The sequence below is a fragment of the Danio aesculapii genome, chromosome 20 (assembly GCF_903798145.1).
Source record: "Danio aesculapii chromosome 20, fDanAes4.1, whole genome shotgun sequence".
NCBI lineage: Eukaryota > Metazoa > Chordata > Actinopteri > Cypriniformes > Danionidae > Danio > Danio aesculapii.
The window spans coordinates 44,528,674-44,542,174 of NC_079454.1; the positions used below are offsets into that span (position 1 = coordinate 44,528,674).

Sequence of the window (13,501 nt, forward strand, 5' to 3'; positions counted from 1 at the left end):
AAATGAAATAAGCAGTGTTTCGTTGTTTTCTCAAGAGTCTAACAGCATTCAGGTATACAGTAATTGGATGATTAAAGTAATTACAGTAATAAATTAAAAGTTATTAAAGTTACAAACGGTACAGTTTCTTATGCCTGAATGCTTATAAATTCCTCATACAGTCACAGGAATGATATATTGTGCAGCCCTAGTTTAAATGCTTCAATTTTGATTATAAAATTGCAGCCTTTGTGCTCGACTGTATGCGTCTCTTAAAGGTCTCTTCTCCAAACAGCTTCTTACAGTTACTTCTTATGAACATGTTAAAACAGACGGCTAGAAAGAGTGCAAGTGACAGCACATCATACGATAAGAAAGCTCCACGTTTCCACCTGGCTTCCCTCACACGAGTCATTTAGACAGCTTCAGTCTGACACGAGCCTCATGCATCATTTACAGAGCATCAGTCTGGAAACACGGTGTGTAATGGAGCATGGAGACTTGCAGGAGGAGAGCAGACGAAAGAGAGAGACAGCAGCATCTTCTGGGGTACTCATGCTCGGAGGCACGGGCCCTGTTCATATTACTGCAACCTCAATTTTTAGTCTGCTCTCAATTTTTAGTCTGGAGCCCTGATATTTGCCAGAGGAGGGAAATGTGGTTGGTCAAAACGATGTCAGAGGAAAGAGATACGCAATTGTGGAAAGAGAAATGCAATTGGTCAAAAGTACATTGCAGGAGAGACACACACGAGGCAAAAGATTGGCCAAAAGTAGGCTATGTCAGAGGAAAGAAAAGTAATTGGTCAAAGTATATTAGAGGAAAGTGAAACGCAAAAGAATCATAATAGAGGAAAGAGAAACGCAATAGAGGAAAGAGAAATGTGATTGGTCAAAAGAACATCAGAGGAAAGAGAAACACGAAAGGAAAAGTGGTAGAAGAAAGTGAAATGCAAAAGAACCATGATAGAGGAAAGAGAAATCTATCGAGGAAAGAGAAACAAGATTGAGAAAAGAGAAACAAGATTGAGCAAATCACAGAAGAGAGACAAATGATTGGTCAAAAACATACAGTGCATCCGGAAAGTATTCATAGTGCTTCACTTTTTCCACATTTTCTTATGTTACAGCCTTTTTCCAAAATGAATTAAATTAACTTATTTCCTCAAAATTCTACACACAATATCCCATAATGCTGTGAAACTCTAAATTGAGCTCAGGTACACTCTGTTTCCATTGATCATTCTTGAGATGTTTCAGCAGCTTCATTGGAGTTCACCTGTGGTAAATTTGATTGGACATGATTTGAAAAGGCATACACCTGTCTATATAAGGTCCCAGGGTTGACAGTGCATGTCCAAGCACAAACCAAGCATGAAGACAAAGGAATTGTCTGTAGACCTCCGAGACAAGATTGTCTCGAGGCACAAGGCGTGGGAAGGTAACAGAAAAATTCCTGCAGCTCTGAAATTTCCAATGAGCATAGTGGCCTCCATCATCGGTAAGTGGAAGATGTTTGGAACCACCAGGACTCTTCCTAGAGCTGGTCGGCCATCTAAGCTGAGTGATCAGGGAGAAGGGCCTTAGTCAGGGATCAATAACCCCCAATGGTCACTCTGTCTGAACCCCAGCGTTCTTCTGTGGAGGGAGGAGAACCTTACTGAAGGACAACCATCTGTGCAGCAATCCACCAATCAGGCCTGTATGGTAGAGTGGCCAGACGGAAGCCACTCCCCGCCTGAGAATTTGTCAAAAGGCATTTGAAGGACTCTCAGACCATAAGAGACAGAATTCTCTGGTCTGATGAGACTACATTGAACTCTTTGGAGTGAATGCCAGGCGTTACGTTTGGAGAAAACTAGGCACCACTCATCACCAGGCTAATACCATCCCTATGATGAAGCATGGTGGTGGTAGCATCATGCTGTGGGGATGTTTTTCAGCAGCAGGAACCGGAAGACTAGTCAGGATAGAGGGAAAGAAGAATGCAGTAATGTACAGAGACATCCTGAAGTACAGCAACTTCAGAGTGCTCTTGACCTCAGACTGGGGCGATGGTTCATCTTCCAGCAGGACAATGACCCAAAACACAATGGAGCGGCTTACATCAAAGAAAAGTGATACTGTAGGTCAAAAGTACAACCAAGAAAATGAAATGCGATTAGTCAAAAGAACAACAGAGAAAAGAGGAACGTGACTGATCAAAAGTATGTTAGAGGGAAGAGAAATATAATTGGTCAAAAGTATACTTCAAGAGGAGAGACACAAGATTGGCCAAAAGTATGTCAAGGGAAAGAGAAACACGAAAGAGAAAAGTGGTAAAGAGAAACGTGATTGGTCAAAAGCACGTCAGAGGACAGAGAAAGGTGATTGATCCACATGTGAGAAATGCGATTGGTCAAAAGTATGCCACCATTGTGAAACGCAATAAGCTCATGTGGGCGTACTTTGGCTCTATTGGTGGGAAGCAGCATTCTTAAACAACAATCATGTGTCCAGTTGAATAACTAAACTTGTGTGGTAGATGCGATTGATGTTTGCAGCAAATGTGTTGTGCATTCTGCATCAACAGCACGTTGCGATAGTAATTTGCTTCAACTTTGTAACTTACTAGTTACAAATACTTGAATATTAAGTACTTAATTCTGCATAACATTGAGTTAAGAACTGTCCAACGCAATATTAAAAACTAAAGTAAGTATAATAGGGAACAATGATCTTTGAGGCAGAAATGTTGTCGAAAAAAAATCTAGACTGATTGAGATCAGCAATCACTGATCTGGTGAAATGTCTGGTGAAATCAAATCATAAAAATATGACAGTAGTACTCACAGTTAGGTTTAATTGCATTTCCAAATGCACAATGGAAACTCAAGCAGTTAATACTGAACAGCCTTGTAGTAGGGCTGGGTGGTATATCGTGTTCTGGGGATATATCGATACGATTCCCCAACGCGATGCGGGATTATCCAATATCATTCAAATCAATATGGTTTGAGGCCACACATCCGCATTCTGTGCGAAACAGACCACTCCAAGGTAGCATGCAAGCTCCACTTACACAAATGTGCGCATGCGCAAATGAATGATTCACTCCATGAGTCATACAAAAGATTTGTTCAAAATGAACGAATCGTTCAAGAATGACCCTGACGTGACATGGAGAAATATGCAGTGCCGGTGTTGTATCGAAATCTGACTCCTCGGACCAATCTGACTCCCCCTTTGCGTGCACGCAAGACACAAAGCACCTGCAGCTGTGACAGCAGTTTATCAGAAAACTTTTATCGATCATTTCTTCCACAACTGACAGCGAGAACGAACATAGCAGCCTTGTCAAATAGACAAGCAGCACCTGAATGTGTTCAAAAGAATTAAAAACGCCAAAATGGGCCCAATTTATACCGCATTTCGAAAGTGAAACCACCTCATATTCACTGATTATAAGTTCAGTATTTATTACACGATGGTCTCTTCTTTACATTTACATTATAACACATTTAGCTCTGCGTTCTGCTCTGTTATAATGACTGTCTACATTTACAGGTATTTGCTTAACCAGCATTTCATCACAGTACTCTGAAACAATTTCGATACTTCTCATATCTAGTCTATTCATTTTCATCTCCTTATTTAATATTAAGTAAAACAAGTTTAGTCAAAACAAAAGAAAGGTGTAGGATTTTTTACATGGAGTGAAAGACTTATGTTTAGATATCTTGGATATGTGCACTGTTTAATAATTGTGCACAATACATACATGTAAATGTGTAACTAAAACATATACAGCTGATTTAATAGTTGTTTATAAATCACACAACTGTGGCATACAGGATTACTTATAACACTGTAATTGTGACATAAAATACTGTGTCTCATATTTACATTCAATGTGGTTCTTTTCTATCCAGCAATCCTTCTTGTTGTTTTACTATTTAAGTGTGTTTCTTTTTTGCTCTGACAATGAAGCTGTTTTCTATGGTTCTGCTTACTTTGTTATTTGCACAACAGCACAGTAGAACTGTGTATAGTGTTAAGCAGGAAAAAAACCCTGTAATGTATTTATTTATCAAAGATTTTGTTTATAATTTGAAATGTTGTGCAACTTACAGTTTTAAGCAGGAGAAAACCTGTACTGTATTTTATTTATCAAAGATTTTGTGCAGCTGTTATTTTTTGTGCAGCTGTTTATTTGTAAACAGGAAGGGAAACCCCTGTGTTTGAATTATATTTTGCTTAAAAATTGTTTAATAAAGTTTTAATAAGGCTTTAACTCTCAAGTAACCATTTATGGGAAAATACCAGATATATATCGTATAACGTCATTCCTTCTAAAAATACCAAGATATGATTTTTGGCCATGATCAGTAAGGCAAATCAGAAAATAAGAAAATAGGCTTCAATTTGGTAGGGAGAATAAAGATTAAACACTGGAGAAAAGGAAGTAAGTCATGTGGTCTGATGAGTCCAGATTTACCCTGCTGCTACAGAATGATCATGAGGGTAAGAAGACAGCCGGATGAAGGGGCAAAATGTACAAAAAGTTCCCATTGTGTAGTGTAAACCTCTAAGATGACAATGCCAGGATTTATGAATCTCAAATTGTGAAAAAAATTAGATGTTCTTTGAGATGTTCTGGTGCAGCTTTTCACAGTGATCCAACACTCTCTTATTATCAATACAAGATCTTGCTGAACAATCAAGGCAAATTGTGAACTGGAATAAATGTGACATTGCAGAAGCATATTGAAACAATACCATGCCAGACGCATGCCGTAATCAAAGCTAAAGGTGCTCCAATCTAATATTAGTGTGTGACTTGGTTCTTTGCATGGGCAGTGTATTACAGTAGGTGTAAACTTCTGATTTCATCTGTACACAAACTTTAGTTACAAAAGCAGCATTAATTACTTTTTGTGTTTTCTGTTAAACAACAATAACACAATAATTGTTGCCTGAGCTTACCTTGAGATCTCTGTGGACAATGTGTTTTTGATGGCAGTACTGAACCGCTGATACAATCTGAAAAAAGAAAGAAAAAAACAGAGACAAAGGGGGTTTAGAAGAGAAGGAGAGACAGAAGTGAGTGGATGACAGACAGGGTGTGGTGTAACAGCCAATGCGCCACATTAACTGGCATCATGGCTTTTTCCCAGAATGCCATTGATTGGACTGGGGAGCATGTGTGCTGTGGCTCTGACACATGATTCTGGATGATGAATGAGGGAGGAGAGACTCGCTGAAAATCACTGCTTAGCACAGCCTGATGCTTACAGCTCCAACTAAACTACATAAGTGAGATTGAGGAACCATATTTCTTCTTAAAGGGGAAACCAGCTTTACATTATACATATAGGATCAGACTAAAATTGGTACTTATAAATCAGCAAGTATGCACACATGCGGTGGTTGTTAAATAGCAAATAATATAAATATTACGAACGTAAACATTAGATGAGCAGGTTGCATTGTAACCCTGTGTCCTAACAACACACTATGTGATGAGATTTACAGTGATAAGCAAATTAATGTCTGCTGTTTGCACCAGAAGAAACACGACAGAAATGTAAATACAGCCATTCAGAAGGGCAAAATAGTGCATGCACTGCATTCCAACAAAAATGGTAAGGTATACTAAACTAATTAATACATATTAAACCTCTTTAACGTTATTAAATGTACATGCTGAATCATTCATGTGTTGGTTTGCACTGAGTCACAGTTCTGAAGTTTAATTTCAAACGATTTATTTTATTTTCAAAATGTGAGGTGATCTGCTGCTGCTTTCAGTGGTATGGCAATAAATGTCAGGGAAAATGGCATTCATACTTACATTATTTGTATTCAACACTGAATAAAACACTTTTATTTAGAACATGGCTTAAATCAGCCTTTAGAATAGATAGTTAAGCACATTTATTTCAATCCCATCAATCTGGCAACCTGCGCTTGCGTGTGTTTTAAACCAGGCATGCAAAACCATGTTCACCAACTGGGTGGAAACCTTACATACTGCGCCTTTAAGCAGATGCTGTTCTTTTAAACTAGTCAACAAAAAAATCATGAAAATAATGATTACCATAATGATAGAAATGCGTTTCTTGAGCATAAATTAAACATATTATTGGGTTTTATTTTTTTGTGATGCAGTTTTTTATGTGAGATGAAAATACAGAAATGTATTTTTCTATACAGTTTAACAGCGTATCAGAATTGTGCAAATTTTGGATGAACAAATTAAAAGCCTTTTTTGCCTTTTTTATTTTGGTTAACATTTTAGCAATTAGTATGATATCTATATATATCTATATCTATCTATCTATCTATCTATCTATCTATATAATTTTTTTTTTCATTTATTTATTTTGTATTTATTAATAGTCTTTTTATTTATAATTGAGTAAGTGAGGATTTGTTTTAGGTATATTATTTCAAATACCATTTAGTTCAAGTAACAAAATAAATTAGGTTTTGGATTATTAAATCAAAAGCTTTAGTTTATTTTTATTTTATTTTTGACATTTTAGCAGTAAGTTGTTTTTGTGTCATTTTCTTTAATTTTTCAAATATTTTATTCTTGTTCTATTTTGGCTTTAGCTTATATTTATCTATTACTAAAAAAATCTAAAATCTAAAATTATAAAAATATTCCCTTGTCAATGAGCCGAGGTTTTATAGATATTTGACTGCAGTTGAAATTTATTTCAAATCACAAAAATGATTCTAGTTTTATGATTTTAGCTAACAAAAATAATCCTTGTTGATTTGGAGGTAGTTTAATCACTGCTAAATAATACATTTAATAATCAAACCACAATAAGCAAGCATGGGACGATAAGCGTTTTCAAGGTATACCGCGGTTTGGAACAGTCAAGGATTTAAAACTGCCAAAATGTTCTGCTATACTGTTCTTATGGTGTATGTACATTTTTTTATTTACATTTTTAAGGACAACAGTATCTCCAGCAGAAAATATATTTAAAAAAAGCCATTTTAAATTGTAATGAAATCTGTGTTTTTGAAACAAATGAAGACAGCAGAAGTCAATGATTTATTTGAATTATTTAGCCTTACATGTTTACCTTTCCAAAATATTTTCAATCTTTCTGAAAATAAAATGCATTGTGTTCAAAGCGGGAAAAAGTTTTAGTTGTTTACCCGGACATTTAAAAAGAATATATTTTAGAGCAGTAATCACAATACCGTCGTCAGTATCTTAAACTCATGCCTTTGCACAAGTGACTGATTTCCAAAAACATTACTTCAGTAAAACAGGACGTTTTCATGTAACCTCTTTAAATATTCCATAATGCTCTGAAATGAAAGCTTATTGCTGCTGCGTTTCCCTCATCTCGTTTCTAAAACACGCCACACTCAGCGTACATTCTGATACTGTTTAATATTCATGGCTCTCTATCCGTGGCCATGTCCCAGACATCAGATTGTGCCACAGATTTCCCTGCCTTTCTGCAGCTGCTGGCAGAATCTGGAGGTTTTTCTGCTCTGCCCTGAAATCTCAGAGGCGCTTCATGCCTGACCCAGATAAACGTCTCCACAGCAGCAGAGGATGATGGGAGGGAGACCCCCATCCATACCACTGCAGATGATGCTGGAAATCATGCATTCACCACCTCAAGACTATTAGCTGGTTATTCTGCATCTTCAATAAACAATCTAAAGTGAGTCCAGAATGCAGCTGCTAGAGTTATTAAGTATTAATTTTACATATTAAGTTCTGTATTGGTTATAAAACACTGATCATTACCTACAAAACTTTAAATGGTTTCACTTCTGTGTACTTCTAGCACACTATACTGCATTTCAAATTAATGGTTGAACTTCTGGTTTTGGGGAATGTCCACAAAATAATAATAAAAATCTGATAATAATTGCTGTGCTACAATTCTGTGTGTACATGTATATATTGCTCAGCATAAATGAGTACACTACCAGACAAATGTCTTGTCGTCTATCCAAGTTTTAGGAACAGCAATTAATAACTCGACCTCTAGTTGATCATTTGGTATCAGAAGTGGCTTATATAAAAGGCAAAGGACCTCTAGATTAAGGCTTATTTTACCAACATAAAATGTGTTAATGCCTTGATTTTTAATGATTTAATTAGGATAGTAAAGTCTGACTTTGCTTAGACAAAAGTCTTGTCACTTAACAGAAATAATGTCCAGTATAGAATATAAAGTCATGGTGCAGTGGAAAAATAATAAATATTGTGTCTGACTTCCCATGAGCCTGGAGGACTGCATCCATACATCTCTGCAATGACTCAAATCACTTATTAATAAAGTCATCTGGAATGGCAAAGAAAGCATTCTTGCAGGACTCCCAGAGCTCTTCATGATTCTTTGGATTCATCTTCAGTACCTCCTCTTTATTTTACCCCAGATATGCTCAATAATGTTCATATCTGGTGACTGGGCTGGCCAATCCTGGAGTACCTTGATCTTCTTTGTTTTCAGGAACTTTGAGGTGGAGGCTGAAGATGAGAAGGGGCGCTATCCTGCTGAAGAATTTGCCCTCACCTGTGGTTTATAATGTAATGGGCAGCACACATGTCTTGATACCTCAGGCTGTTGATGTTGCCATCCATTCTGCAGATCTCTCACACGCCCCCATACTGAATGTAACCCCAAACCATGATTTTTCCTTCACCAAACTTGACGAATTTCTGTGAGAATGTTGGGTGCATGCGGGTTCCAGTAGGTCTTCTGCAGTATTTGCGAAGATTGAAATGCAGTTCAACAGATGATTCATCAGAAAAAATCTACCTTCTGTCACTTTTCCAAATGATCAACTAGAAGTCAAGTTATTAGTTGTTGTTTTTACAACTGGGATTTGCGATGACAAGACGTTTGTTAGGTAGTGTACAGTAATCAACATTTGAAGTGTTTCAAAACCTTTAATCAAAGTTGTCCTAAAACTATTGAAACACCCATTCTTGTCTTGGGACAAAAAAAATAAAAAAACATTAAAAAAAATTACAAACTAATTTCAAATACAAAGCTATTTAAAACAACAACAACAACATATGAGCTGCTCTTTGAAACACCTGACTGATTTTCTTTAGTTTAACAGAAGTTACTCCCATAAATTCATCACGGGGTGTGAGTAAAAGGTAGATAAGGCTAAACCTTTCTCTGCTGCTGCAGGCCATCAGAGCACAGACTCTCACAGGGGGAACAGAGAGGTTGAAAGGGTAATTAAAAGAGCAAATGAGTCTGTCAGCGGGTGAGCGTCTCATTAGAGCTCCATCACTGCACTGCACACCTGATCAATGCAGCAGTTACCACAATCACTCTATCATTACTGTATTGCACAACACAATCACAACAGGCAGATTATTAAGTTAAATGTGGCTATAAAGGAACACAATATTTATGTAGGATAAAAATAAAAACTGGCATTAAATAAACTAGGACTTGTACATTTTAAGCTGAATCAGGTTTTTATCTTTTTTTAAATAACAATTTTAAAATAATACAATAATTTTGGATGCCTGTTTATTTTCCCTTTCTATCTATATGTCAAAATGTACAATAATATTGCAAAATGTCTGATATTTTGTAATTTTTTGGAAAATCCAATAAATAAAGTTGGGATATATATATATATATATATATATATATATATATATATATATATATATATATCATATGTTAAGGCAACATTTCTCATTTTCGTTTAGTTTAAGAACCGAAATAACCTAAAACATCATCGAAACATATATATTAACTATTAATTACTGATAAAATTAAAATATTTAATTTATTAACAAAATAATCTAATATTAATGAATCTGGGATACTGATCCTGAATAAAATAATATAAAATTTATATACTGAATATAATAATGTAAAATAATATTATTTCAAATTAAATTAATAATTGTATTACATTTGCAGATTAATTTTTATTTATGGGTTATGGTTATATATAATTTATGTTATTTATTTATAAGTTTGAAGATATAAAAAAACTTTTATATGCATATTATAATTAACAATCTAATATATAAAATAATAATTGAATATAATATAATAATATAATATAAAATTATATATAATATAATAATAAATTAACACTTTTAATAATACTTTGTATTAAATAATATTAGTTCATATATTTTTTTAATTCAAAATTGTAATGAAAAAAATATATATATAAATCTCTCTCTCTCTCTCTCTCTCTCTCTCTCTCTCTCTCTCTATATATATATATTATATATATATATATATACACACACACATATATACACATATATACAGTTGATGTCAGAAAAATTAACCCCCCTGTTTAATTTTTTCCCCAATTTCTGTTCAACAGAGAAGATTTTTTAATCACATTTCTAAATATAATATTTTGTAATAACTCATTTCTAATAACTGATCTATTTTATCTTTGCCATGATGACAGTAAATAATATTTCACTAGATATTTTTCAAGACACTTCTATACAGCTTAAAGTAACGTTAAAAGGCTTAACTAGGTTAATCAGGTTATCTAAGTAGGTTAGGGTAATTTGGCAAGTTATTGTATAACGATGGTTTGTTCTGTAGATGAAAAAACAATTTTTTTGATTAAAAACTGTTTATATTCTAGCTGAAATAAAACAAATCAGACTTTCTCCAGAAGAAAGAAAATAATATCAGACATACTGTGAAAATGTCCTTGCTCTGTTAAACATCATTTGAGAAATATTTTAAAAAGAAAAAAATTCAAAGGGGGGCTAATAATTCTGACTTCAAATGTATATATGCATTTCATAAATATGCTGTCTACACTTTTATCTACACTAGCACTGTTGTTGAAATGCAGTATACCCTGGTATTCCATGCACAGAAATAAACTGCATTATGTGCATTGTGAACATACGGAACAAAACGCAATCATGCAACTTCAAAAACTCTCAAACACTAAAGTCAGGCAAAAATCTCATTGCGCTGCATTATTATTGTTATGTCAGCATATTAATTTGTCAAGCGGCTCTTAAGGCGAGACACTGCAGACAAACACACCGTCATTCACATTCCCTTCAGTTTTTTCAGCTCTTCATAAAATGTTTTACAGGGCCTTATGATTTTTGTGATGCTGCATCTTATGTGCGAGATTATAGAAATGATAGAATATACAAATGTAATATGTTATCTAACACTCGAATCATTGTATCTTTAGCTTCTATTTATCTCTGAGAAATTTTTCTGATTTTTGTGGTGTAAAAAATAGAGATGGTATTAAAGAATCCAATCATAAAAACGTATTTTTCTGTCAAGTATAAGACAGAATGTCAAACAATTAAGCAAAAGTAAGATTAATAAATCTAAATCTTTTTTCCCCTGTTTTAAATTGGATTTTAGCATATTAGAAGTGATTCGTAATGTTTTGTTTTCTCTTCTTAAATATTTATTTACTTATGTATTGCTTTTATTTATGTTTATAGGAATTTTTTTTGTTATTTTTATTTCAATTAACCATTTAGTGCAACTAACAAAAATGGATTTAGCTTTAGATGAACAAATTATCAACTTAATTTCTTTTATTTAAATTTAAAAATATATTTGCAGTTTAGTTGTGTTTTTGTCTTGTTCTTGTAAAATAAAATAAAATTAAAATTAAAATAAAAAATATATATACAATTTACTGTAAAATATACAGTAACATACTGGCAATTTTGGTTGCCATTAAGACTGTAAACTTACAAGCATACAAATTAATAAATCAATTTACTAAATAATAGCAACAACTTATGAATGTTAAATAACAATATTTAAAAAAAAATCTATTTATTGTACAATATACAGTAACTTATTGACAATTTTGGTTGCCAGTAAGCGTACTGTGAATTAATAATTACAATTTACTGTAAAATATACAGTAACATACTGGCAATTATGGTTGCTTGTAAGACTGTAAATTTACAAGCACACTGAAAAGTAATAAATCAATTAACTGCACAATATACAGGAACTTATTGGCAAATGTGGTTACCAGTAAGGCTGCAAATTTACAAGTGCACCGCTAATTAATAATAACAATTTACTGTTAAATAAACAGTAAATTACTGGCAATTTCGGTTGCCACCAAGCCTGTAAATGTACAAGCACACTGTAAATTAATAATACAATTTACTGTAAAACTTACAGCACAATTGTAATCATTTATTTACAAAGGCTTGCAAATTTTTTTTGTAAAGTTTTTATTTTGTTGCATTTTAGTAGATTAGTGTGTAGATTTCCAAATTATTTTATAGTAATTTCTCCTGAAATTAGTCATAAATCTCTAATTTCATACACCAAACTGCACAGTTTTCTTCATATCTGTATTATGAATGTTTTTACTGAGGGATTTGTTTATACGTAATTGCCTAATTATATAGAAAATGTTATTTGACTTTATCTTTTTCTTGTATTTTTTCAAGACAGGTTAAACATTTTTAAAGTTTTTGTGATGTTGGCCTTATTAGCACTTTATAAAGTGTTTTTTCACACTAATTTAAGAAAGCATCAAAAATACTCTGTGTACAAGTGTTCACTGTAAAAAAAATACTGTAAAATTTACAGTATCTTACTGGCAATTTTGTTTGCCAGTAAGACTATAAATGTACAAGCACAATGTAAATAATTACAATTCACAAAATCTACAGTAACTTACTAGCAATTTTGATTGCCAGTAAGACTGTAAATGTACAAGCACACTGTAAATTATTAATTACAATTTGCTGTAAAATATACAGTGACCTACTAGCAATTTTGGATGCCAGTAAGACTAAATTTACAGCACTGTAAATTAATAAATCAATTTACCTAAATATCTTATAAATATAAAATAAAATATGAATAAAAAATAAATCAATTTACTGTACAATATACAGAAACTTTTTGGCAAATGTGGTTGCCAGTAAGACTGCAAATTTACAAGTGCACCGCTAATTAATAATAACAATTAACTGTTAAATATACAGTAATTGCCAGTAAGACAGTAAATGTACAAGCACACTATTAATTAATAATTACAATGTAAAAAATACAGCACAATTGAAATTATTTATTTACAGTGTGCTTGTAAATTTTACTTTGAATTTACGTGTAAACTTACTGTATATTTGATGTAATGTAAATTTTACGGTAATTTTTTAACATTTTTATTTTGTTGCATTTTATCAATGTGCGTCAGTAGATTTCCATATTATTTTCAAGTATTTTCTCCTGCACAGGGCCATACATCTCTAATTTCATACACCGGACTGCACAATTTTTTTCATTTGTGCATTCTTTGTGTTTGTAATGAGGGATTTGGCCATACATACTGTAATTTGCCTAATTCTAAAATGTTATTTTACAAAAAAATAATAATAATAATGATAAAAATAATAATAATAAGAAAATAAAAATAAAATAAATAAAATAAATAATAATAATAATAAATATATATATATATATATATATATATATATATATATATATATATATATATATATCATATTTTTCTAGCTGTATTTTCTGAATTAA

General features: G+C 33.0%; 1 protein-coding gene across 6 annotated transcripts in view; it reads right to left on the reverse strand.

Moving 5' to 3' along the window:
- mark3b (MAP/microtubule affinity-regulating kinase 3b) overlaps positions 1–13,501 on the reverse strand; it is a 124,509-nt gene that overhangs the window by 41,827 nt on the left and 69,181 nt on the right. For all 6 annotated transcript variants that reach the window (XM_056480754.1, XM_056480751.1, XM_056480752.1 and 3 more), the window contains exon 7: positions 4,944–5,000. In XM_056480754.1, the coding sequence (XP_056336729.1) occupies positions 4,944–5,000 (57 nt within the window). The remainder of the gene's footprint in view (positions 1–4,943; positions 5,001–13,501) is intronic.